Source organism: Callorhinus ursinus, unplaced genomic scaffold (assembly GCF_003265705.2).
Source record: "Callorhinus ursinus isolate GAN/ISIS: 27379988/994484 unplaced genomic scaffold, GSC_fseal_2.0 scaffold15, whole genome shotgun sequence".
NCBI classification, from domain to species: domain Eukaryota; kingdom Metazoa; phylum Chordata; class Mammalia; order Carnivora; family Otariidae; genus Callorhinus; species Callorhinus ursinus.
Genome location: NW_027397077.1, coordinates 14,310,497 through 14,335,230, shown reverse-complemented (window position 1 = coordinate 14,335,230; position 24,734 = coordinate 14,310,497). Strand labels below are relative to the sequence as shown.

Below are 24,734 nucleotides of genomic sequence, written 5' to 3'. Positions count from 1 at the left end.
GGGAAGAAAGATCAAGAACAATAGCAGCATGTGAGGGGGTACAGTAGAAGGAAATATAGGAATCAGATAATCTTTCAGGGGCAAAGCAGCATTTTAATTGAAAAACACGCAGATGTTGTACACTTCTACAGTCTAACAAATGTGCAACCCTAGGTAAGGTCTTTCTTCTCAGGCGATGTCTCATCTATAAAATGAAAGGGCTAGTCTGGATATGCCTGCTCCAAAATCTCTTCTAGCTCTGACCCCACATAACTCAATGTATTCATGGCACAAGTTCCCTGCAAGCAGGGAGCACACCTTCCTTGCCCCTGCACCCCCACCACCAGGCCTGCACCCAGCATAGCTGGGTGGCATAGGCATAGCTGACAGTGAAGGTCTACAGAACGAACAGCATCATCCTGTGTGCACTACACCTTGAGGCTTGCCCTCGGGAACACATTCGCACACACTCTTGGGAAATACAGAGACAAACCAATGAACAGGGCTAGGTTAGGGCTGATTTGATAACAGTCAGTATAGACGGCTCACCATCTGACAATGTGGGGAACAATGTAGGTGAAGCAGAGTGACTGAAAGCCATGAGAGAGATTACTCTGGAAGAAGTTAAGCTGTCCTGGGAGCCCCTGTCCTGTGATGCCTTTTCTCCTAGATGAACCAAAAACCAACTGGTGGAAGAATGAAAGCCTTGTAATAACTTAACGCTCGATTTCATCACTTAGAGTAAATGTGTTTGAACTAAACTTTCCTTCATTTGGTTGCATTCTAGAAAGCCATTTTTCTTACCTCTGCAGGTACTTCCACTAGAAGATGGGAGGTACATTCTATTGCAAGGCTTCTCAGACTGTAATGCACATGCAAATCACCTGGGGACTTTATTAAACTCAGATCCTGATCCATAGGTTTGGGATGGGGCCTGAATTCGGCATTTTTGACAAGCTCCCAGTGATGCGAATGCTATGGGTCAGAGGACCACACTGTGATGTGAGGAGCAAGGTCCAAGGGCTGTGGTTTTCAAACTCTGGCTGCATACTGGAATCTTTCGGGGAGCTTTACAAACTAGGAGCCTCCCCCCACCCCCGTAGAGATTTTCATTTAATTGGCATGAGTACCTGGGCATCAGGATTTTTTAAAGCTCCCTGGGTGAGTCTATTATGCAGAAAAATTTGGTACCTGACAAGCAGTCCCGTATTTCCCTCTCTCTGAAACAGGAATAAAAGTGCCTCCCTCTAATTACTTCAAAAGCAGTGTTTTGAGGACCTGAAATGTAACATGTACACAATCTATTCTCTTAGCAAGGAAATCAGCTTATTAAAAATACCCAGAGTTCCACTAAGACTCTAAGCATGGCTCAGCTTTAACAAATCAGTTGAATTCTAGTCACTGGTTCAGTTCTACAATGGTTTCCATTGGTCTCCTCAAAGCCACCCCAGAATACTGAATAGTTAATCACTCATTCTGCAGACAACAGGCTTAGGTTATTGACGATAGCTTTGTGTGTAACTGGCACCCTTTCCACCTCGGTCTCCTGACTGATCCAGGGAATGTTTGGAAGACAACTAGCTCCTCCTCAGGCTTTGCCTTGAGTGGGTCTCTGGGAGCAACTGGGAAGACACAGAAAGGACCCTTTTGAAACACTCTCAGTATAAAGTAATTCCCTGAAAAACCAGACATACTATATGTTGTAAATACAAAAAGAGATCCATATAAAAATCAAATTGAGATTATGGTACAGATTATGGTGGATTACTTACTTTCTTTTCTGTCAGGGACAATAATAAAGACAAGACTGTAAGTACAAGACCCAATAACTTCTCTTTCATATTCTTCTGTGCAAACATCACATTTTAGAAGTAATTATTTTTTTCTTATACTCCTACAGTAAATTACAATCGGGTATAGTACTAATAAGCAAGTAATGCCCTATAACAAATGTACATATGGCCCCGTCTGGAAATAATTCCTCCTACATGTTGTCTCCAGCAAAGAACAGTGCCTCTATGGTCATGCAACCGTAGCTCAGAGATCCCTTTGCTTACCAGTGTAGTTTGCAGAATAGTTGTTTGGGTCTAAAAACTTCTTAACCAGCTCACAATTAGACAAGATATGATTTGTGGTGATAACGTTGAGATAGTTCTGAAGACCTTTCTGCCTCTCAGCTATGAATTCACGATCCATGTTACCAATCAATTTTTTGGGAGGAAGAGGTAGACTGAGGCCTGCAATCTTTAATTAAAAGAGAAAAAGTATTACACTCCTGTCATCTCCACATAAGATGTAGTATCAGAATCCTGAGCCACCACATTTCATTAAGATGCACCCTGATTTCAGTGCCATGATAAAAATGTGAAAAACTGCAACTGAGAATTGGTAAAATGCTATATTAAGCATAGCAACTTTAAAACTTAATTTTTTTTAAAGTTTTTCTATCAAACTTATATATGAACATAATTGCGAGTCAAATAGTCTTTTTATTATTAGCAGTCCCATGACACTCCCCCGCAACCACCTCTGCCAACAGGTGACCTAGCCATTATCCACTCCCCAGAGACAGCCACATCAAATTTTCTCAGTCGATCTTTTTAGCACAGGGTTCATTATGAATTGATTTTCATTTTTAGGTATTAATCTATTAATTTCCCGTTATGGATTAAGTTTTCTTTCACAATCCTGATCTCAGCCCACATGCAACTTATTCCTAATCCCTCAAATATAGCTATAATTTTATTTAGTGCAATATTCCTGTTTACATTAGGTGATCTGCACCACTGAGCCAGAAAGCCATGCTTACAATTCCTTTTTTTATCAGCTGGTCTTTTTGGTTTGTTTGTTTTAGTTTTCTATTCAACTCCAAACTTTCCATCTAAGCATTTTCTCAACATATTCAGATAGAAAGATGCATCAATTTCGTCTTCTTGAGGAGTGCCTGCTCCAAGCAGCACTGGTGGTCCCTACACTTGCTGGGCTGGCATTCTGGGACATCACACTAGGGACGTTTTTTCCTTTCTCCCGCTGAACCCCATTTCTAGATCCATATCTTCCTTTTTTGTAGAAGAATCCCTGATTTTTGGTGGGGATACCCTCCGTCAGCTTCCTAAAAAGGGAGCCAGGGAGGGACGTCAGTTTTTTGAAAAGGTGCATGTGTAAATGTCTTTATTCTATCCTCACACTTAAGTGATAGAGAATCTTGATGTGGAATTTTTTTATTTATTTATTTGACAGAGAGAGAGACAGCAAGAGAGGGAACACAAGCAGGGGGAGTGGGAGAAGCAGGCTTCCCGCAGAGCAGGGAGCCCGATGCGGGGCTCCATCCCGGGACCCCAGGATCATGACCTGAGCCGAAAGCAGACGCTTAACGACTGAGCCACCCAGGCGCCCCTTGATGTGGAATTCTAAGTTGGAAATATTTGTTCTTCACAATTTTTAAGAACTACTTTATTGTCTTCTAGCTTCCGGTGCTGCTGTTAGCAGATTCTTGCTTCCGTTTTTGTTTTGTTTCCCTCCCTGGAAGCTTCTAGGATCTTCTCCTTGACCCCAGTTTGTGAAATCCATGTGCCTCTCTGCAGGTCTATTTTTACCCTCTGTGCAGAGTACCCAGCCCTTTCTATCTGGAGATGAACATCCTTATGTTCTTTGGTATTTTCTTGTATTAGGTCGTTATTTCTTCCCCTCTGTGCCCTTTGCTTTCTTTCCTCTTATTCCAGTGTTGGGCCTTCTGGACTGGTCCTCTATTCTCATCTTTTCTCTCCTACTTTCCACCTTTGTTAAACAATATTTTTTCCTACCGAAAAAATTTTCTGGGATAGTTCCTTTATCATTCAGCTCTTCTAAAGAGTTCTCATTTCTACTACTATTTTTTCTTTTCTTTAATAGCATCCTGAATGTAACACAATTTCTTATCTCTCTGAGATCATAAAAGATAATCTTTCTGAAGAGCCTGAAATGTTCCTCTTACTGCATATATTCTGCTTCCTGAAGGTTCTTTTTATTTTTATTTTTTCCTGTTTGTTTTCATTGTTATCTTTTATGTTAAAAGTGTTCCTTGGGAAGGGGGGGCGTCTGAGTGGCTCAGTTCGTTAGCATCTGCCTTTGGCTCAGGTCATGATCTCAGGGTCCTGGGATCCAGTCCCGAGTTGGGTTCCCTGCTCAGCGGGGAGTCTGCCTGTCCCTCTCCCTCTCCCTCCGCCCACTCGTGCTTGCTCTCTCTCAAATAATAAATAAATAAATCTTAAAAAAAAAAAAAAGTGTTCCTTAGGAATCTGGTGATCCTGGGCTGTCTGCTCATACTAAAGAGCATGACAACAAAAGCTGACTTAGAAGCACTCGGTGAGTGGCTGAGGCTTATCTGTTATGGGTTTTAGCACAGGACTTGACTCAACTGTTTCATTGGGAAAACCTGTGATCTCAGTATCTTTAGCTCTTTCTTCTTAGGCTGGGCAAATTCCCCTTCCCCCAAATCTTCCAATACCCTACCTGGAGGGTATAGGTCTGACTACCAATACTCTGGGAGCTGAAAGAAAGAAGGTTTGCAGAAGGGGGCAAAGGTGGGGGCGAGAGGCAGTGCTCACATGAATTATGTGATTCCTGCATTCCCCAATCCAAAGACTATTCTCCCCTCTCCAGAGAATAAACTTCCAATTCTCTGCTAGAGGGAGAAGGGCAGGCATAACTTGCTAGATGGGGGAAGATCTGGGGATCTGACTGCTTCTTAAACGTACTCTCAACTCCTGATTTCAGCTCAACCTTGCCCCACACTGGAGGCAGCACCTTGAGCTAAACCTTTTGGAGGTTCTATGGTATAAAATGGGACCCAGTGGGGTTATCCAACCCCCCCTCCCAGCTCAGAATTCTGCTTTCCTATATCTCCTTAATTGGTTAACTCTCATCCACTGGATTTGCAGCTTCAAATGTTTTGTTGTGATTTTATCTTTTCCTATTCTACTTACCCTTGAGGGTGAGGGTGTGTGTGTGTATGTGTGTAAGATCAACTTACTGTTGTTTTAGAGTGGCTTCAGGAGAAAGGAAAAGTAAATGTAGGTGCTCAACCTATCATTTTCCAGATCACTTAAAACTTTGTGAGTCTATTTTTTAAACTTAGAAAACAAAGCATCAGGGACACCTGGGTGGCTCAGTCATTAAGTGTCTGCCTTCAGCTCAGGTCATGATCCCAGGGTCCTGGGATCGAGTCCCACATCGGGCTCCTTGCTCAGGGGGGAATCTGCTTCTCCCTCTACCTGCTGCTCCCCCTGCTTGTGTGCGCTCGCTTGCTCTCTGACAAAATCGTAAAAAAAAAAGCATCAGGGGCGCCTGGGTGGCTCAGTCGGTTGAGCGTCTGCCTTCGGCTCAGGTCACGATCCCAGGGTCCTGGGATGGAGCTCCGCATCAGGGTCCCTGCTCAGCGGGGAGCCTGCTTCTCCCTCCCCCACTCTCCCTGCTTGTGTTCCCTCTCTCACTGTGTCTCTCTCTGTCAAATAAGTAAATAAAATCTTTTAAAAAAAAGCATCAGACTGGTATCTTAATTTAATGAGCAAAATCACTTTCAAAGAGCAGTTGTATTCTACACTTGTGCTTAGATTAGAACAGCCCAAGTGACATGCATATTGATGGAGGGGAAGGTCTTAAGAGAAGGGCATCTTTAATTCAGGAAAGGATGTAATCTAAACCACCCATGTGGGCAAACCTAACTTAGCCTGTTCCACTCTGTATTTTTCAAACAACAGTGAAGACCTTGAACTCAACATTGGACAAGATGAAAAGGTTGGCTTACAATCCTAAATTGCCTATTTCTCCAACATAATTATGAAAATGTGTGGGAGCATACTTAGAATGAATTTTCTATCATGGCAGAATTCACTGCTAGATAAGACACATAAATTACAGGTCATTTTCCTCATTATTACACAATTAGGCTTTACCTAATAGCAGTTTCTTTATTTAAATAAAAAGCATACTTAGGAAGAAAGCACATCACTTAGCTAATACACATCCAAGTGAGTCACTTTATTATTATTATTATTTTTGTTCCAGAGCATTGAGTAATATACAGTAATCAAAGGTACTAGTAAAAACACAACTGATATTTCTTTTTTTTTTAATATTTTATTTATTTATTTGACAGAGAGAGAGAGACAGTTAGAGAGGGAGCACAAGCAGGGGGAGTGGGAGAGGGAGAAGCAGGCTCCTGGCTGAGCAGGGAGCCCGATGCGGGGCTCGATCCCAGGACTCTGGGATCATGACCTGAGCCGAAGGCAGACGCCAAACGACTGAGCCACCCAGGCGCCCCCACAACTGATATTTCTTTTAAAAAAATTATTTTATTGGAGTGCCTGGATGGCTCAGTCAGTTAAGCATCTGACTTCAGCTCAAGTCATGATCTCAGGGTCCGGGATCAGGCCCTGAATCGGGCTCCCTGTTTAGCGGGGAATCTGCTTGTCCCTCTTCCTCTGCCTCTTTCCCTTCCCTTCCCCTTGTGCTCAATCTCTCTCAAATAAATAAATAAAATCTTAAATAAAAGGGTCCAATTCTTGGTATTGGCTCAGGTCGTGATCTCAGGGTCCTGTGATCGAGCTCTGCATCAGACTCTGCTCAGTGCAGAGTCTGCTTGAGATTCTCTTTCCCTCTCTCTTTGTCCCTCCTCCCCAAGCTATCTTTCTCTCTAAAATAAATAAAATATTAAAAATATATATGTAAAATTACCATGTACCAATATCAGCCCATTTGCCTGCACTACCTGCCTGACACCTGACCCAGATGAATCCCCCATGACTCAGAATGGAGTCACATCTACATCATCGGATTCAAACCCCAACAGAGCTATTTTCATTCATGGTGAGGATATGAAAATGAGTTTGATAAGGTATTTGTTTTGAACTTTGTGGCCTCCAAGCTTCCACCAATCTATTTGTTCAAGCTTCATTTCACTTTAGGAAAATGTATTGATCTGCCAGACATCCCAGCAGCTCTTCCAAATCATCAGGTGAAACAAAGTGTTCTTTACCAACAGCTGCAATTATAGATTCTTTGCTATGCCAGTCCACTAGACAGACTGGAGGTTGTTTACTGCTCTGCCTTAAGATCTCACAGTAAATACTTCTCCAAGTATTACTAGTATGTAATATGTGTGTTATTTTAAAAAATCTTGCCTTTTAAAAAAGATTAGCATTCGGGTGCCTGGGTGGCTCAGTCATTAAGCACCTGCCTTTGGCTCAGGTCATGATCCCAGGGTCCTGGGATCAAGTCCCACATCAGGCTCCTTGCTCGGCGGGAAGCCTGCTTCTCCCTCTCCCACTCCCCCGTTTGTGTTCCCTCTCTTGCTGTCTCTCTCTCTGTCAAATAAATAAATAAAATCTTAAAAAATAAAAAAAAGATTAGCATTCAAGAGACACTTTTTCTTTCAGCTTTCTCCCAGAATTTCTAAAATGTTTGCCAATTATAGAATATAAAAATTTAGAAGTCCAATGACTCATTAAGAGGGAGGGAAAGAGAATATTAGCACAGAGCAATCAAGTCTCTCCACAATGATTTCCTAGACACCTACACATCGACGGCTTCAAGCCATGGCACCTCACCATCCCATTTTCAAGAGCTTTCCTCTTTAACACACCCTACGGATTCCCTTGAGTTCCTTGTATATGAGGAAGAGAACAAGAAAGCCAGTGGAGAAGCCCCAAAGACCCATTCATAACACCTACAGAATGAGAAGGTGAAGGGGAAATAATCTCCAAAGTGAGGTCTAGAGCCCATAATCCGAGCTGCTATAGCAGCCTCTAAATTAAATTATATGATAAACTATATCGCAATTTCAAGAAAACTAGTTCTGTCTGGAGGAGGAACCAACAAATGCTGAATCTGTTCCATCTTTCATTTTCATGATCAGATCTCAGTGGTCTGCAAATGGCCTTCAACCATATTCCAGTGAGTATTCTAGGGAGTTCTGAGCTCTCAACAGACCCTCAATTTGTGCCAATCTCTACGTAACAGTAGAGTCTCTCCTAGGTCAACAGTGGGCAATAAAATTCAAATCACAAAGCATCCATGCTACAACAGACCTGAGAAGTCATCTAGTTCAACCCCTTGTTTCAGATGGGGAAAGGGGGGATGGAGAGGGAAAAGAAATGACCCAAGTTCTCCCTGCTGTAAGGGGCAGAGTCTGGGCTCCTTCCCAATCTGAGCGTTCCTGGCTCAGTCCCCACCATTTCAGTTCCTATGCCTTTCTTTTGTTTTGTTGTATGTGGTCTCCCGAGATGGTTACTGATTTGATGTTGCCTTTAAAATAAGGTAGTGATTCGGGACACCTGGGTGGCTCAGTCGGCTGGGGAGCTGACTCTTAGTTTCTGCTCAGATCATGATCTCAGGGTGGTGGGACCAAGCCCTGCCTGAGGGGTCCCCACTCAGTAGGGAGTCTGCCTGTCCCCCTCTCTCTACCCCTCCCCCCGTTCACATGCACCCTCTCTCTAAAATAAATAAATAAATCTTTAAAATAAGATAGTGGTTCTTCTTTACCACAAAATATGCTCATTATAGAAAGTTATGAAAATGCACCTTTCTTTTTCTATTTCTTTGCTTATTTAGCTTATATCTGCTTGTTTATAGAGAACTTGGAAAGTACAAAACAGTATAAAGAGCCAGAAAAAAAAAAAACATAAAACCCATGATCCTGCCACCTGGGGATCACCATTGTTAACAGCTTGGCATATTTCCCTCCAATCTTTTTTTCTAAACATTTCATGTAATTATATTATACTGCATGTATAATTTTACATCCTGCTTTTTTTTTTCTCTCAGTTTGGCATCTTTCCTATTGGAGTCAGACAACTCTGCATATGTATTATGTTTCTCTTTCTTCAGTAGGAACTCATCTATCCATCAGAAAGGGTAATCAGACACTAAAAATCATGGTCACAGTTTTATTCTGTGGTTTTTAGAGTCTTTTTGGTCTGTTTTATGGAGGTTGTTTTGAAATTATTTTCTTGCCAAAAAGCTGTATGTACTTTCTTCTGTTTGTTTACTTGGATCTAGAAAAACCTCCCACTGAAATGATGTCTGGCCATATCCTGCCCAGCATAAGCCAACATCAATACACGTGGATATTTGCATTTGAAATAAAATGCACACTGAAAGTGCCTATTTTAAAAGGGAAAATTACACTGAAGCAAAAATAAAATTCTATTATATTAAAAAGGCCATAACTGAATAGTCATAGAGATTCAACCTTACATCCCCTAAGCAAGAACAAACAAGAGATAGGGCGCCTGGGTGGCTCAGTTGTTAAGCGTCTGCCTTCGGCTCAGGTCATGGTTCCAGGGTCCTGGGATCGAGCCCTACATAGGGCTCCCTGCTCCGCGGGAAGCCTGCTTCTCCCTCTCCCACTGCCCCTGCTTGTGTTCCCTCTCTCACTTTGTCTCTCTGTCAAATAAATAAACAAAACCTTTAAAAAAAAAAAAAAAAAGAACAAACAAGAGATAAAACCCTCTCCACTATCCCCCACCCATTCGTGGGGTCTGGGCCTAGACAATTCCAATTTCAGAAACCTTCCTCCCATGAGTCTTACTCAGTCCTGGCTGAATGACACTGTACGAAGACCACTGAGCAAAGGTTCACTTGTGCATCAACATGAAAACACACAGTAGGCTCAATGTTAACTCCCAAATGCTCATGCCATTGTGGAAATGCTGCCTGGGAATGCTGGGAGAGACTTGTGGAGAAAAGCCCCTGCTGGAATAAACTATACATTGGTGCCTTATCCACAATGTCATCACAGACCCGGCTTTTGTCTAAGTGGAAAGAATATACCATAAAAATCCATACATGAAACCAATTAAACTCATCAATGAGGAGAATGTGATCTCTGCCAATATTTTATCTGGAGATTTAAATCGGTCATACTATAATTAAAATTTAGAAAGACAACATTTGTCAAATGCACGACCATCTGTCAGTTACATAAAGGTCTGCAGACACTCAGGCCAATTCTATCAGAGAACAAGTTAGGCATTCATGTTTTCCGCAGGGTTGTAAATAATGTTACAGTTTGGACTCTACATTTGCTGTTTTCCAAAGCCTGATCAATAACTGTGGTCTTCTGAAGGAAAGGAAGCATGTTGCTCGCTCTCAGCCAGCAGTCCTCCTGACCTTTGGGGACAGGACCAGAGGTCACTCAGAATAGGTAATCAGTGATGGCTAGCTCACCAATGAATGGGGAGCAGTGCTTCACCTCCCGGCTGGACTGGTCATAAACCAAGCGCTGCGGCTCAGGGTTTATGTTACCATTCAAGTCTGAGATGTGACCCAAGCCCAATGGTCTGCAGTAACCAATCTGCTAAATGGATACATGGGTGCTACTGCCAGTACTTACTATGGTGCTAAAGCCCCTCTAGGACCCTTCCATCATGACCAGCACAGCTCTTTCCAAAAACAGACTGCAGCTCATCCCTCTTTCCATAATGGCTGCCAAGTTAGGAACATTTAAATCAAAGGGATTTAGAAATAGGTATTTAAGAGAAAAAAGTTACAGTGAAAAAAGCTGTCTCTAGTTACTGCTGAGTATTGATCTGCAATGCTGACTATGCAGTGGTGAGAGTCTGAGACAGTCCCAGCTCTAAGTGAATGACTCCAACAATCCAGCTAGTCATTCCTCATCTGTGCAAGGGACTGTGGTTAGGATGCAGTCTCGCACACAGGTACTCACTTGCCAGGTGACTATTATAAATTACATGTTTGTTCCCAAAAGTTTATTTTTAGAGCCACACATTATCTGTATAACATATAAGTCTATCTCCTCCACCAGGAAAATTTGCTAATTTTTCGTTCCTGATATTGCCATTTCCAACCAGTTTCTAGGACACCCCACACAATGACCATGTGTCATTAGTGTTTTCGAATATTTACCTGCAAGCTGTTGTTCAGCAAATCAAAGTCACTGTATCTCCTAACGATCTGTAAGACAAGACAGTGGTGTTTTCATTCGGCAAAGACCATCTCTTTTCATTTCCTTATTTAATATTTATTGGCATTCTAGGGCCGAGGCACTTGAACTAAGGGTAGTAGGGCTTTTATCTGGTGCTTAACTTGCTTAACTGGACAGGCCCAGAAAACAGACCTAGCAGTGCTCAGAGTTGGCTGGGCCATGGGAAACTGGTTAACGCCAGTCAAATACACAAGATACCAATAGGAAAGAGAGAATGATGATGTATTTGTTTTTAGGATGAATAGCCCTTTAAATATCTTTCTCATTAACCAGGCACCTGGAAAGATGAATTAATGATTTACCCCCTCAAAAAAAAAAAAAAAGTTTTACTGAACATGAAATCAAAGTAAAAAAAGTGGACAAAGCACTTTGAGGCCCTTTCATCCTTGTCCTGGATAAAATTTCCCTTGGTTGAGAGCCCACCATTATAGAGACAGGACTGTACCTGCAGGCAAAGAGGCCACACCTCTCCCGGATACCCCATGTTTCCCCTCTTGGCAGACAGTCCACTTCCCATTGTCTATACATCCTTTCTTAGTTAGGCTGATGCTACTGATTAGGCCAGAGTCAAATTCCACTAGCTCTTCAGGCTCTGGGCAAGGAAATTATTTTGATTTGGAATGGTTGACTTGAACCTTTAATGACTCTCAAATGTTAGTGAGCAGAATTACCTACCAATCTTCTAGGACTCTGCCCTCAGAGGATCTCCTACAATAGGCACACAGTGGGGCCCAAGAGTCCACTTTTTTGTGAAGTATCCCGGGGATTCTAATGCACTGTATCTGGAAAATCCTAAACCAAGGATTGATTTCTCTGGTAGGACAATGCTATTGCCCTGCTTGTCAACTACACATGCAAGAGTTAAACAGAAGGCCATCCCTCCTAAGTGCAAAGGAGCAAAAGGCAGCACAGCGGCTAATCACAGAGAATACACAGATTCCAACCCTGTTCTGTCATTGATTTCAGTGTGACCATGGCCTCGTTACTAACCCCTTGAATGTAAAACGGGGAGCTGCAATCACGCAGAACTGTTTTTAAAGGGTTAAGTGAATTAATTAATGTGCCTGAACCAGCGCCTGACAACAAATGCTCAATAGATGTTAAATAGTGTAACCATTCACACAAAAAACAGTTTGAAATTTGGGGCAAAGAAAAGACCAAGTGTGGACCACTGTGGTCCAAGACTGCTTAGGGTGAGAGGTAAGATTCAGGCCTGAAGGACAAGGTGAGATGTTTTGTAGTGGAGACGAGGAGGGTAATTATAATTACGAAAGCAAGAGAGAAATGGCCCTGGGCGGCTCAGTTGTTAAGCGTCTGCCTTCAGCTCAGATCATGGTCCCAGGGTCCTGGGATCGAGCCCCGCATCGGGCTCCCTGCTCCACGGGAAGCCTGCTTCTCCCTCTCCCACTCCCCCTGCTTGTGTTCCCTCTCTCGCTGTGTCTCTCTCTGTCAAATAAATAAATAAAATCAAGAAAGAAAAGAAAAGAGAAGAGAAGAGAAGAAAGAAAGAAAGAAAGAAAAAGAAATGGCCCCTAGAGAGAAGTCAGCCACCCTCTGCAAAGTCAACTGACTTTGGAAGGACCTCTGGATCCGAGTAGGAAGTTTTTTCTCTCTGAGGAGTGCAGACCCTAGGGTCATGAGGTGACCCTCACCTACAGTCAGCGGGGGACCTGGCAGTAGCGTTTTGCCCATGAGTGGACTGGGAGTCCATGAAATGCATCAGGTGTGAGCTGTGCAATGTCCAGGGTCCTGTCTAGTCTTTCCTCCCTATGGACTTAACTCTAACCGGCCCCACCTACACCATGGCTTCAGGGGAGGAGGTGTGAATTGCTAAGAACAAAACAAGTAATCTGCCTACTATCTATCTATCCTACTCTGGGTCAAACTAGAGAACAAATTCCTAGATACTCTCTGTGGTAACATCATACACAAATTAAACCAAACAAATGGGAACAGAAAAGCCTTTGGAAATAAATATCTTTTTTTTTCTTAAATTTTTTTTAAAGATTTTATTTATTTATTTGACAGAGACACAGCGAGAGAGGGAACACAAGCAGGGGGAGTGGGAGAGGGAGAAGCAGGCTTCCCACGGAGCAGGGAGCCCAATGTGGGGCTTGATCCCGAGCGGAAGGCAGAAGCCTAACGACTGAGCCACCCAGGCGCCCCTGGAAATAAATATCTTAAGGCTGAAAGTTTATCTCTAAAAGAAACAGGATTCATATTTATGCATGTTTTGGTTTTTCCACATTTTTGGCTGCCCCGAGTCAGACTTTTATTTATAAACACTTAAACATTTTTCTAGGGACCAAAAAAAAAAAAAAAAAAAGCTTACCTGCCAACTGTTTTCTACAGAAATTCCTCTTTGCACCCGAATGATGTACTCCTAAAAAAGACGGGGGGGGGGGGGGGGGGAGAGCCTCAGTTATAAGACACCCAAATCAGAGAATCAAAACTAAGTGAAAATATCAGATAAAGTAGACTTCAGAGCAAAGAAAAGTACTAGAGACAGAGGATATTACATCGAGATAAAACAGTAATCTACCAGCAAGACAAAGCAATCTTAAATGTGTATATACCAAACACCAGAGCTGTAAAATATGAGAGGCAAAAACTGATGGAACTGAAAGAAGAAATGGGCAAACCCATTTCTAAGCGACTGCCTTCGGCTCAGGTCATGATCCTGGAGTCTCTGGATCGAGTCCCGCATCGGGCTCCCTGCTCAGTGGGGAGTCTGCTTCTCCTTCTGACCCTCCCCCATCTTGTGCTCTCTATCTCTCTCTCTCAAACAAATAAATAAAATCTTTATATAAAAAAAAAGACGACCACAATGAGAGAGTACTATACACCTACCACAATGACTAAAACAAACAAAAAATAATACCAAATGCTGGCTAGGATACAGAGAAACTGGATCACACATATATTGCCAGTGGGAATGTAAAATGGTACAGTCACTCTGGAATACAACTTAACAGTTTCTTAAGAGATTAAACATGCAGCTATCATATGACCCAGCAATTGTACTCCTGGGCATTACCCCAGAGAAATGAGCATTTATGTTCACACAAAACTTGTACACGAACTCATAGCAGCTTTATTAGTAACAGTCCAAAATTAGAAACAAGCCAGATGTCCATAAACAGGTGAATGGTTAAACTTTGCTACATCCATATCATGGAACAACACTCAGAAACAAAAAGGAATAAACTACTGGTTCACACAACAACTAGGATGAATCTCCAGAGTTATGCTGAGTGAAAAAGCCAATCCCAAAAGATTATAAACTACTTGACTCCATTTATACGACATTCATGAAATGACAAAATGATAGCTATGGAGAACAAATTAGTGGTTGTAAGAGTTAAGGCTGGATTAGGAGGGTGTGGGGGGAAGCAGGTGTGGCTATAGAATGGCAAAGTGAGGTGCTATGCTTTGAATGTTTGTGTCCCCCCAAAATTCATGTGGAATACTAATACCCAAAGATGATGGTATTAGGAAGTAGGACCTGTGGGAAGTTCTTAGGTCATGGGAATGAACTCTCATGAATGGGATTACTGCCAAATAAAGGAGGCCCCAGAAGGATCCCTTGCCCCTTCCACCACGAAGATACTCTGAGAAGGTACCAGCTATGAACCAGGAAGAGGACCCTCCCCAGAAGGCAACCATGCTGGCACCCTGATCTCGGACTCTCATCATCTGGAACTGTGGAAAATAAATTTCCGTAGTGCATCAGCCATCCACCCCAGCCTGAGGGATGCTTGGATTGATGGGAATGTTCTGTATCTTGACTGTATCAATGTCAATGTACTGGTTGTGCTACGGAACTACAGTTTTACAAGACAGTACCATTGAAACAAACTGGGTAATGGACCTATGGGATCTCTCTGCATTATTTCCTACAACTGCATGTAAATCTATAATTACCTAAAATAAAAAATCTGAACTTAGGCATTCAAAACAAGGTGTGGTAGCAATCAGAAGATTTAAGATCCACGATTTTCAGTGTTCAGAGTTTGCATTCTATGATGCATCATCAGCTAGAGAAGGCCATGATTAAGAAAGCAAGTGAAAGGGTAGAATAGAGAGGCAGTGATGGCATTTTCCAGAGAAACCAAATCCAGAGACTCCCCCCCACCTGCCTGATCATTAACATCTCTCTGTTCCTAAGGAGGAGGGAGAGGAGAGGGTATTAAAAATACACATTCTCAGGCTTTGTACCAGATACGCTGAATCAGAATCTCTAGGATAGAACCCTAGGAATTAGATGTGTTAACAGCCTCCCCAGGTAATTCTTACTAACAGGTAAGCAGGAAACCCAGACCTAGTCCAGCCTTCTGTCTATATATACAGGGAGTCATGATGAAGGTATAGATTAAATCATATAAGAATGTTGACATTCTTTCCTCAAATGCTCAGAATTGTTTTAGTATCTTTGGGTGGTATGATTTAGGCATTACCAACAGTCACTACTCAACAAATGCTTACCAACACAGTATTCAACAAATCCTTTCTACTGAATTCTCATTTAAATAGGGGATTTAGAAAACAAAGCCAAATAAGCATTGTTAACCTGGAGACTGGATTTTAAAATAGATCTTAGTGCACTATCATTCATTTCCATTCTGTTTATTTAAGAAAAGTTGATAAAGTTCTCATAGCAGGAGTTCCCGCCTCCTTAGGAATATGTTAAGGATGGTAATTCAACAATATCCACTCAATTATGAGTGAATCAACTGAGTACCTGGCGCTATGCTTAGTTGGGTTCATATGGGGTTATAAAATAAATATTTTAAGACTGATTTGTGTAGTATGGTAAATCTCTTAAGCAATATGCTAATGCAATTATTTCTGAATACATACAGATAAAATGCTAAAAACCTCTGACATTCTTAAATTTGGGGGATCAATCCTTTAGGTTGGAAATTTTCTTTTTTCCAGGGTTGTCTTACTGGCAAATTTTCTGGGCTGTTACATTCTTAGAGGCAAGCTGAAATTAGTACATATAATTGAGTACTTCAAACAACTACACATCGACAAGCTTTTTTGATGCCTAAAATTGAGGGAAAATGTTAATTCTCAAAAATCACTTCTAGCATCTATTATTTCACTATGATTTATAAGAAGAATAACATTAATTTCAAAAATTCCAGTTCAGTGTTGGGCACTTGGTAGGTACTGAATAAACACGGCTGTCTCGCTTTACATACGTTGAGTTTAAAGTTCAGGACTGTGCTTTCCGAAGACGTTGCTGCCAGTAGTAAACATCCACTAAAGCACCCATAACGTTCCAATCCCTGTACTTCTTTCATGCTGCGGTGTAAGTTTGAACAAGAAAAGTACAGTCTGACTCCATTCCTTCCTTCTGTAGACACCCAATTTAGATTTTTTTTAAAAACTTGTCTATAAACATGTGACTCTTGATCTCGGGGTCGTGAGTTTAGACCCACACTGAGGGTAGAGTTTACTTAATAAAATTCAGAACTTCCTGAACGTATATTTGTGCCAGAATAGGTTATGTCTACACTATTCAATTGGCAAACATCTTCTCATTGTATTCCTTTATATATGCTCTTCACCCTTTATTCTTCTCCCCTCCCCACAACTGACAGTAATCATTATGTGTTCTAGTCTTCCATATGCCTCTAGAGTTGTCTCTACTCCAGGATCCCAGCACTATCAGGCTAATAGTCTTGCCAAGGTATTCCTGAAGTCCCTTCACTGATACCCTATAAAGTTGGTTATTATTGATTATGATTATTATATTGTCTTAAAAAAAAAAACCTTGTCTATAAAATGGCACACAATAATGACTGGGAAAAGCATTTGGCAGAGGGAAGCAGTAACTGCAAGATAATACCTGGGTCATGATGTCAGACTGTGATAGCCAAAATGACATCCTCATTAAAGTTTGTGCCAAGACATTCTTTAAATTTAGGCCAGTGATTTCCAAAGAGGGTGATTCTGACCCAAATGACATTTAGCAATGTCTGGAGACATCTTTGGTTGTCACAAGGGGCGGGGGAGTGCTACTGGCATCCAGTAGATAGAGGTCAGGGACGATGCTAAACACCTACAATGCACAGCACAGCCCACCCCCACCCCCCAACAAAGAACTACCTGGCACCGAATGTCATTAGTGCCAAGGTTGAGAAACCCAGGTTCAGGTGCATCAATAAACCAGTCATCCCAGTCCATGGAGGCCTGGGTTACAGGGTGGTGTTGGGGGTTACCTCTGTCATCATCTGCCCTTGGCTGTAGCCCACTGGTACCTCATATACAACACCACTTGTAACACACTTGTGTCCACCTAGACTTTGCTTAGTTACCAGTGAGTAACTAAGTGGGTGCCTGAAAGCATCACCCATTGTGTAAAAACACATTAGGACCCATTAAGGCTTCCCTGTGGTCCCCAAGTCCCATCTGCCATCTGGCAACAGATACAGAAAGACACTGGGGAATATAAGGTGATGTCACTCAAAAATATTTTAAGTAAACTCTACCCCCAACATGGGGCTCAGACTCACAACCCCAAGATCAAGAGTTGCTCTACCGACTGAGCCAGACAGGCACCCCTGCTCAGAAATATTTTTATTCCAGTTCAATAAGACAAGTTGATCCCTAACTATAAAACATTTGAATTTTTTTTAGTTTGCTTAATACCACCTTCCACTTGACCAAAAGGAAATAGTTTACCTCAAATCTCCAGTTTGTACAGTAAACACAGCACAGCTGTCCATTGCTGGCAACCGGTGGTAGCTCTTGTTAAAGCCCCAGGGACTAGCAGAAACCCAACATTTGAAGTCAGGCCTCTTCCTCCTGAGCTGCAGTCAGCAGCCCAGAATCCTCCAGGGAACCATTCCCATCTGCCCCACCACCTCTGATGTGCAATGGAAACTGCAGTGTGTATCAGAGAGACGACAAACCAGCAAGGCCTGTCAGGCAAAAAGGGAAAGCTAATAACTCTGTAGCGCAGCCTGAGTCACACGGATCTACACCTGCCCCCAAAACCCACTATCTGCCGCCACTTCCCCAAAGGGCCTTCTTCTTGCCCCTCCTCACACCACCACACCCTTTATCTTGATGGGGCAGGGTGGCCACCCTGTCAAGCCCTAGCGTTTTGGCTAGTCAGTATGGTCTGGCGCAGAAGTTCTTCCAACTGGAAAGGCCCCAGAACCACAGAATTTCTGACTTAAGTGAGGTTAAAGAGAAGTGAGCACCGATCCTGTGCCAGGAATTTTGCTAAGCCCTTTACTCAATGCTTCTCTTTCAATGCTCACATTAACCTAGAGGGTAGATCTCAGCTCAGCTAAACTGAGTGAGCTGTCCAAGGTGGCACGACTAGGAAGCAGCTGAGTGGGAAGTGCAACCCAAGTACCTGATTCCCCAGACCTTCCCACCTGCCAGGTATGACTGGCAACCCTCGGGGACCTGGGGCGCTCTGAGCTCTTTCTGCAGTCCTGAAAGATGAGAGTCCTCACTAGATGGTGGAACTCAGGTGGTTCATTTCTAATGATGTTGACCTACTGACTCCAATCCTGGGGGGAGGGGGGCGGGGTTGGGGTTGTCATTTCCACAACTGTTCCTTAATGCTTCCAACACAGGCCATTTTCCAAGTAAGCATCCTCACTGGCATTTTGTTTCCTGAGTTTTCAGAGAGGTATTTAAGATTTCCCTGCACAACAGCTGATATTCAAAGATGCCTTGGTTTGATGAAATTGTAGGAAAAACTAAGGAGGAAAACTTATTTTGAATCTGTCTGGCCCCAAATGACATTAATGAGGCTACAAACACAGATCACTTTGGGGGGAAAAAACGTGTTAAAGGAGCTAAAACCAAAACTTAAGCAAACCTTCAAACTAGATTAACCCACATAATTCTTCATCCTTCCCTTTTGGCAGAGAGATCAGATTTACTCAGAGACTCAAAGTACAGAGAGATGAGAGCAACTGTTTGGAGATATTTTACCTGTCCGTGTTCCCACATCATCACCTCTAAAGCAGAGGGTCCCAACCCTGCTGCATCCTATAATCACCTAGAGAACTTAAAAAAAAAAATAAAAAAAAAAAGGATACTAATGGTTTGACCGTCCCGCCTAGAGATTCTGATTTAACTTGTCTGGCTGAAACACAGGCATTAGTAGGTCCTAAAAGCTCCCCAGGTGATTCTAATGTGCAGCCAGGGGTGAGAACCACGGTTCTAAACCTCTTAAAGAGGAAACAGCTTTACCCTGTAAAAATAAAAACCCTCTCAAGAGAGGAAGGAAACAAATGACCCAAGCACCCACCAAACCTCACAGCCTCCTCCATCCCCACCCTCACCCCTCCTTGCCGATGGGAACCATTACCCTCATTTTGCAGCTGGGGACAAGGAGTCTCTGAAAGGGCAAATGCCTTAGTAGAAAGTGGTAGCTCTGGGGTAGGAGGCCCGGTCTCCGGCTAGCCACACCACTCTCTTGGGTTCATTCCCAAACCCACTTCCTCCTGGCACTTTCCCTTCATAGTAAGGCCTGCAAAGAACGCTGAGCATGCGTGAACTTGCTGGACATCCAACATCATCCTATTTCCCTACTCAGGAACCTTCCAGGGCTCCCACTGGCCACAGAATAAAACCCAACTCCTTAGCCTAGCTTCCATGTTCTGCTATCACCCAACCAAAGTGTTCTAACCCTTCCTTCTCCTCAAACCCTCCTCTCCTCAGTCAGACTCTGTGTATCCTAAACATCCCTTACTGACTCCCCTCTTTCTCTGTTCTAGAGTCAACACCTGGCAAGGTCAGCTGTTTAATCATGTCACTGCTATTTCTGTCCTATGTCTACCTATGTCTGGGGAGAGGAGGGACTCTTTCCAACTGAATTAAGTTCTTCAAGGGCTAGAATCACATATTTCTTTGTATTGCAAACAGCACCCAGCACAAGGTCAGGCCCGTAGTAGAAGTGCAGCAAATACTCATTGGTAGGAATCTGTTAACTGACTGCTTGCTCCTTTGGGAAGGAGGAAGCATGTTGCTTTTTCATGTGTACCTACATCTAGGAAAAGTCAAACAGCATGCTCAAGAAAATCTCCATGGGGGGTGGGGGCATGGGTGAAATAGGTGAAGGGGATTAAGATGTACAAACTTGGGGCACCTGGGTGGCTCAGTTGTTAAGCGACTGCCTTCGGCTCAGGTCATGATCCCAGGGTCTTGGGATCAAGCCCCACATTGGGCTCCCTGCTCAGGGGGGAAGCCTGCTTCTCCCTCTCCCACTGCCCCTGCTTCTGTTCCCTCTCTCGCTGTGTCTCTCTCTCTCTCTGTCAAATAAATAAATAAAATCTTAAAAAAAAAAAAGAGTACACTTATCTTTAAAGAAAAAAAAAGATGTACAAACTTCCAGTTATGAAATAAATAGGTCACAGGGTGCCTGGGTGGCTCAGTCAGTTAAGCATCTGCCTTCGGCTCAGGTCATGATCCCAGGGTCCTGAGATCGAGCCCTGCATCAGGCTCCCTGCTCAGCAGGGATTCTGCTTCTCTCTCTATCTCTGCTCCTCCACCCCCCTCTCATGCTCTCAGAGTTCTATGTCAACTCTACTTAAATAATAAAAAATAATTAAAAAAAAAAGAAAGGCTCCATGGATCTTCCTAGCCCTGATTTATCATCCATTTATAAACTCAATATTCAAACCCCTGGTATCACACAGCACAAGAGCCACACCTCACGGGTTGTGGGCAACATCATCCGGAAGGACAACAAGGTCTCTGAGGAAATTCTCAGTTGCAGGACTTCTGCTTAGCTCACCAGCAACCTGCCTGTCTGCTTATAAGTCTTAATATTTCACCTAGAATTAATGATTACTCCTTACTCTGCTAAATATTCATTACTTATTGTTTCATTTGCAGATTTTCAGTGCTGAAATGTACCTATGTTATATTCTCATTGCTGTGCACTCCAATAATGTGCAAAACCTGCCACCAAAGCAATGAAAGCATTAGGGTTTTAAAAGGCATTTGAAGGGGGGAGCCTGGGTGGCTCAGTCGGTTAAGTGTCTGCCTTCAGCTGGGGTCATGATCTCTAGGTCCTGGGATCAAGCCTTGCATCGGGCTGCCTGCTCCACTGGCTTCTCCCTCTCCCTCACCCACCCACCATTTGTTTGCACCAGCACGCTCTCTCTCTAATAAATAAATAAAATCTTTAAAAAAAAAAAAAGGCATATGAAGAATCACCACTATCTCATCCTAAATTCGGGCAGGTGAGTGAAGCCAATTGAATCTAAACTGAATCCTAGAACTGTGTGCTTCACCTTTATGCAAAGTTCTCCAGTTTCTACTCTGTGTTCCCAGAAGGGGCAAGGAACACATCATAAACGTGCTTTGATGCCTGCAGTGAGGTGCCACCGCCTTACTGAGCATGCTTCTTCCTTCTCCAGGCCTTTTGAAGTCCAAGCTCTCCTCTGCCAGACAGTCTCCTGCCCTGCTGCAGGAGCTGGTCTCCACGCCAACTTCAAAGATAGCCAGCCGATGTTTCAGCTAGGAGAAACACTGCAAAGCAGGGCTCAAAAATCCTTTCAGCCGCAGACATGACTAGAGAATGAACGTGGCATTTTATTTATTTTTTTTAAAGATTTTATTTATTTATTGACAGACAGAGATCCAGTGAGAGAGGGAACATAAGCAGGGGAGGTGGGAGAGGGAGAAGCAGGCTTCCCACTGAGCAGGGAGCCCAAGGTGGGGCTCAATCCCAGGACCCTGGGATCATGACCTGAGCCAAAGGCAGACACTTAACAACTGAGCCACCCAGGCGCCCCAAACGTGGCATTTTAAACAGCAGTTCCTATGGCATTCTGTAGTACAAGGACCCTTAAATGACGCCAAAGCAAATTATATAATTTGCTAAGATGGGAATCCATCTTACATCAAAGCAAAGGGGAGAAAACCCTCAAAAATCTCAGGCTCAAATAGTAATAAATATGACCTCCAATAATCCTCAAATTTCTTGGGCCGACGCCCTAAAAGTGTAGAAACAGACGCAGTGAACATAACCTCCGAGAACCACTATTTAGCTGGCTGGCTAGAAAAGACAGTAAACACACAAACTCCGATCTGGTTGGAAATAATGATGTTTGTGGGGACTCTGGTATCTGAGGGTGGCCAACTCCTCAACTCTCCCGCCCTCAGCTGGTACCAACCTGAGTACCAGCTAGGAAGGAAGTGTTCCTCCTCCTGGGACCACTTCTCTGCCTACCACCCTGTGCCAGGGCCCCAAAGCCTTCTGGAGGCTGATGTGCTGATCAGCCACACTGTGCACCCCTCCCCCATGCCACCACCACAAGTCCCCAGGGGGAGAGGGCCTTGCTTTCCAGTCACAGAGACCCAATTCAAAGCCCAGCCGCCACTTACTAGTTTTGTGACCTAACTCTGCTGAGCCTCTGAGCTTCAGTTTATTATCTGCAAAATCATACCTTTCCAACAGGATGGCAATAAGGATTAGATGAGATTCCCTACTCAGCTTAGAGCCTGCTTCTCCCTCTCCCTCTGCCTGGCGCGCCCCCTGCTTGTGTTCTCTCTCTGTCAAAATAAATACATAAAATCTCTGAAAAAAAAGAAAGATTTTATTTTTAAGTAATCTCTACACCCAACGTGGGACTCAAACCCACAACCCCGAGATCAAGAGTCAATGCTCCACCAACTGAGCCAGCCAGGAACCCCTTCTACATCCACTTTTAAGGAAGCTAAGTAAAAAGCCTCACCCTAAAAAACCCCGGATATCAACAACAAGAGAATGGTTATGTTGTTTATGGTATAATCATGTAGTGGAAGAATATGCAAGCCTTTAGAATGGTGTATTAAAATTATTTTTCATTACACAGGACAATGTGTATGCTATAATGTCAAATATTCTAAAAGGATAAAAAACAGTGATAACATTGATAAGAAGAGGGAACCACAACAAATGTTAACAGCAGCTATCTCTGGGGTGAGATTATGGGTGGTTTAAATTCTCTTAGCTATTTTTTTCATATTTTTTAGGTTATCCTCAATGAGCATATTTTACTTTCCTAATCAGGAAAAACAATTTTTCCGAAAGTTCCTTGGTTTGCTATACATGTAATTTAAAACATGCTACTTTCAAACAAAGAATCTTGAGTGATAAGCACTGAGATGATCTGAGCTCGGATAAGAGCACACTACATTATCAACGACAAATGCAAGCTCTCATCTTTTTTCCTTTGGCGAGGGAACTTTTAGTCATTTTATGACTCACCAGCACTTTTACTGTGCTGGAGAGATTGGAAAAACAGAAGATGAAAGTCAAAATAACTAACTCTTCTATTAGTATCCAGGGTGGTAAAATATTTGGTGGGAAAGGAGCTTGAAACTATGGGGAAGTCAAGCTAGGGAAGTCCCTGGTGGTTTCAACGGGGTAGAACTGCTCAGCACCACGAAGAATGAGGGAGGGCTGACTGCACATAAATTTACTCTGCCTCTCCTAATAGAATCCCTGTGTCCCCCTGAGATGCTAGTTTCAATCATAACCATGTCAATGACTCTACACACCACACTGCCATCGACCTCTTCAGAGCTGAAGGTAGTAACCGCTACATTGGTGGAGCACTTAACTCCTGTTCCTCAGCTTATCCCAACTCCCCACAGTGCTTGGAGGTACATGTCACTATATCTCTTTCACAAGAACCCCACTTCTCAGAGAGGGCAGGTGCTTTAAACAAGGGCACTCAGCTAGGAAGTCAGGAGAATGGACTCTACCCAAGGCCTGTCTGACCCAGGGCACAGCACTTCCTACCCTATGCGGCCTGAGGCAGAACGCTTACACATCAGACACCCCTCATTTTGCTGGAGAGGTCAGCTAAACAGGCAGAACCAGTTCCTCAAGTGAGGAAGAGCCCAGAGAGAGTGAGGGGCAGACTGCGGACCACGGGGACCCAGGCCTGGGTAAGAGGAGTAAGAAACAGTCACAGAGCTCTCGACACACCTCCTGGCCCAGTCTCCTGACTGGGAGACCTCGGCGCTCAGCAAACTGCCCCCTCTTGCACGCTCACAAACTTCGGGCTGAATGTCATCAGGCACCGCACAGAAGCTGTGTACAAGTGGGAAAATTCTTTTCTCTTCCCAAGGTTAAATAAGCCCCCCCATGAACATGAGGCAGGCTCTGAAGCAGCAGAGGGGAACATTTTTAGATGAACGTGCCTCAAGTGGACATCAGGCTTCTGGAGTGAGCACGCAGCAATGTGAATGGTGGTTAACTTCAGTTGTCCCAGAAGGGAACAGAGTCTTTGACTAGACCGTTCTGTTTCCACACTATGCTCCTGTTAAATCTCCAACAACAGCTGCACCTCTGTCCTGGGCTTTACTCTGTCAGAAACCATGAAGGCTCTGGGTCTCAACGGTCACAAAGCCCAACTGGCTGCAGGACGGGCAGGTCCCGCTCAGCTCTTCTCACGCGGCTCAGCAGTCTGGAGAGAGTACTGACCTAAGGCTGTGACGTCCAACACAGTGGCCACTGACTGAGAGACTGAAGTTTAAGTTTTATTTAATTTTACTAAATGTTAAGTAGTCTAAGTGGCTAACTGTAGCCACTGGCCAGTAGAGTTATAGGTTGTTTGCAGATATAAACATTAGATATTTATGAAAACATGAGCACACTAAACACAGTATGTTATGACTTGCTTTTCTCCCCTCACTTAAAATAAGATGAATCTCTTTCCATATTAGCAACCGCACATCTGGATATTATTTTTAATGTCTGTATCTGGGCTGCCCAGTACAGTAGGCACAAGCGGGA

General features: G+C 43.3%; 1 protein-coding gene across 22 annotated transcripts in view; it reads right to left on the bottom strand.

Moving 5' to 3' along the window:
• PXK (PX domain containing serine/threonine kinase like) overlaps positions 1-24,734 on the bottom strand; it is a 74,408-nt gene that overhangs the window by 37,505 nt on the left and 12,169 nt on the right. For 14 of the 22 annotated variants that reach the window (XM_025884680.2, XM_025884665.2, XM_025884681.2 and 11 more), the window contains exons 2-4: positions 13,296-13,346; positions 10,885-10,932; positions 2,037-2,223 (exon numbers count right to left, since the gene is read on the bottom strand). In XM_025884680.2, coding sequence (XP_025740465.1) covers positions 2,037-2,223; positions 10,885-10,932; positions 13,296-13,346 — 286 coding nt within the window. Of the gene's footprint in view, positions 1-2,036; positions 2,224-10,884; positions 10,933-13,295; positions 13,347-17,656; positions 17,927-24,734 lie in introns of those variants that run through there. The other 8 variants (XM_073901435.1, XM_073901446.1, XM_073901436.1 and 5 more) reach the window with 3 other exon arrangements.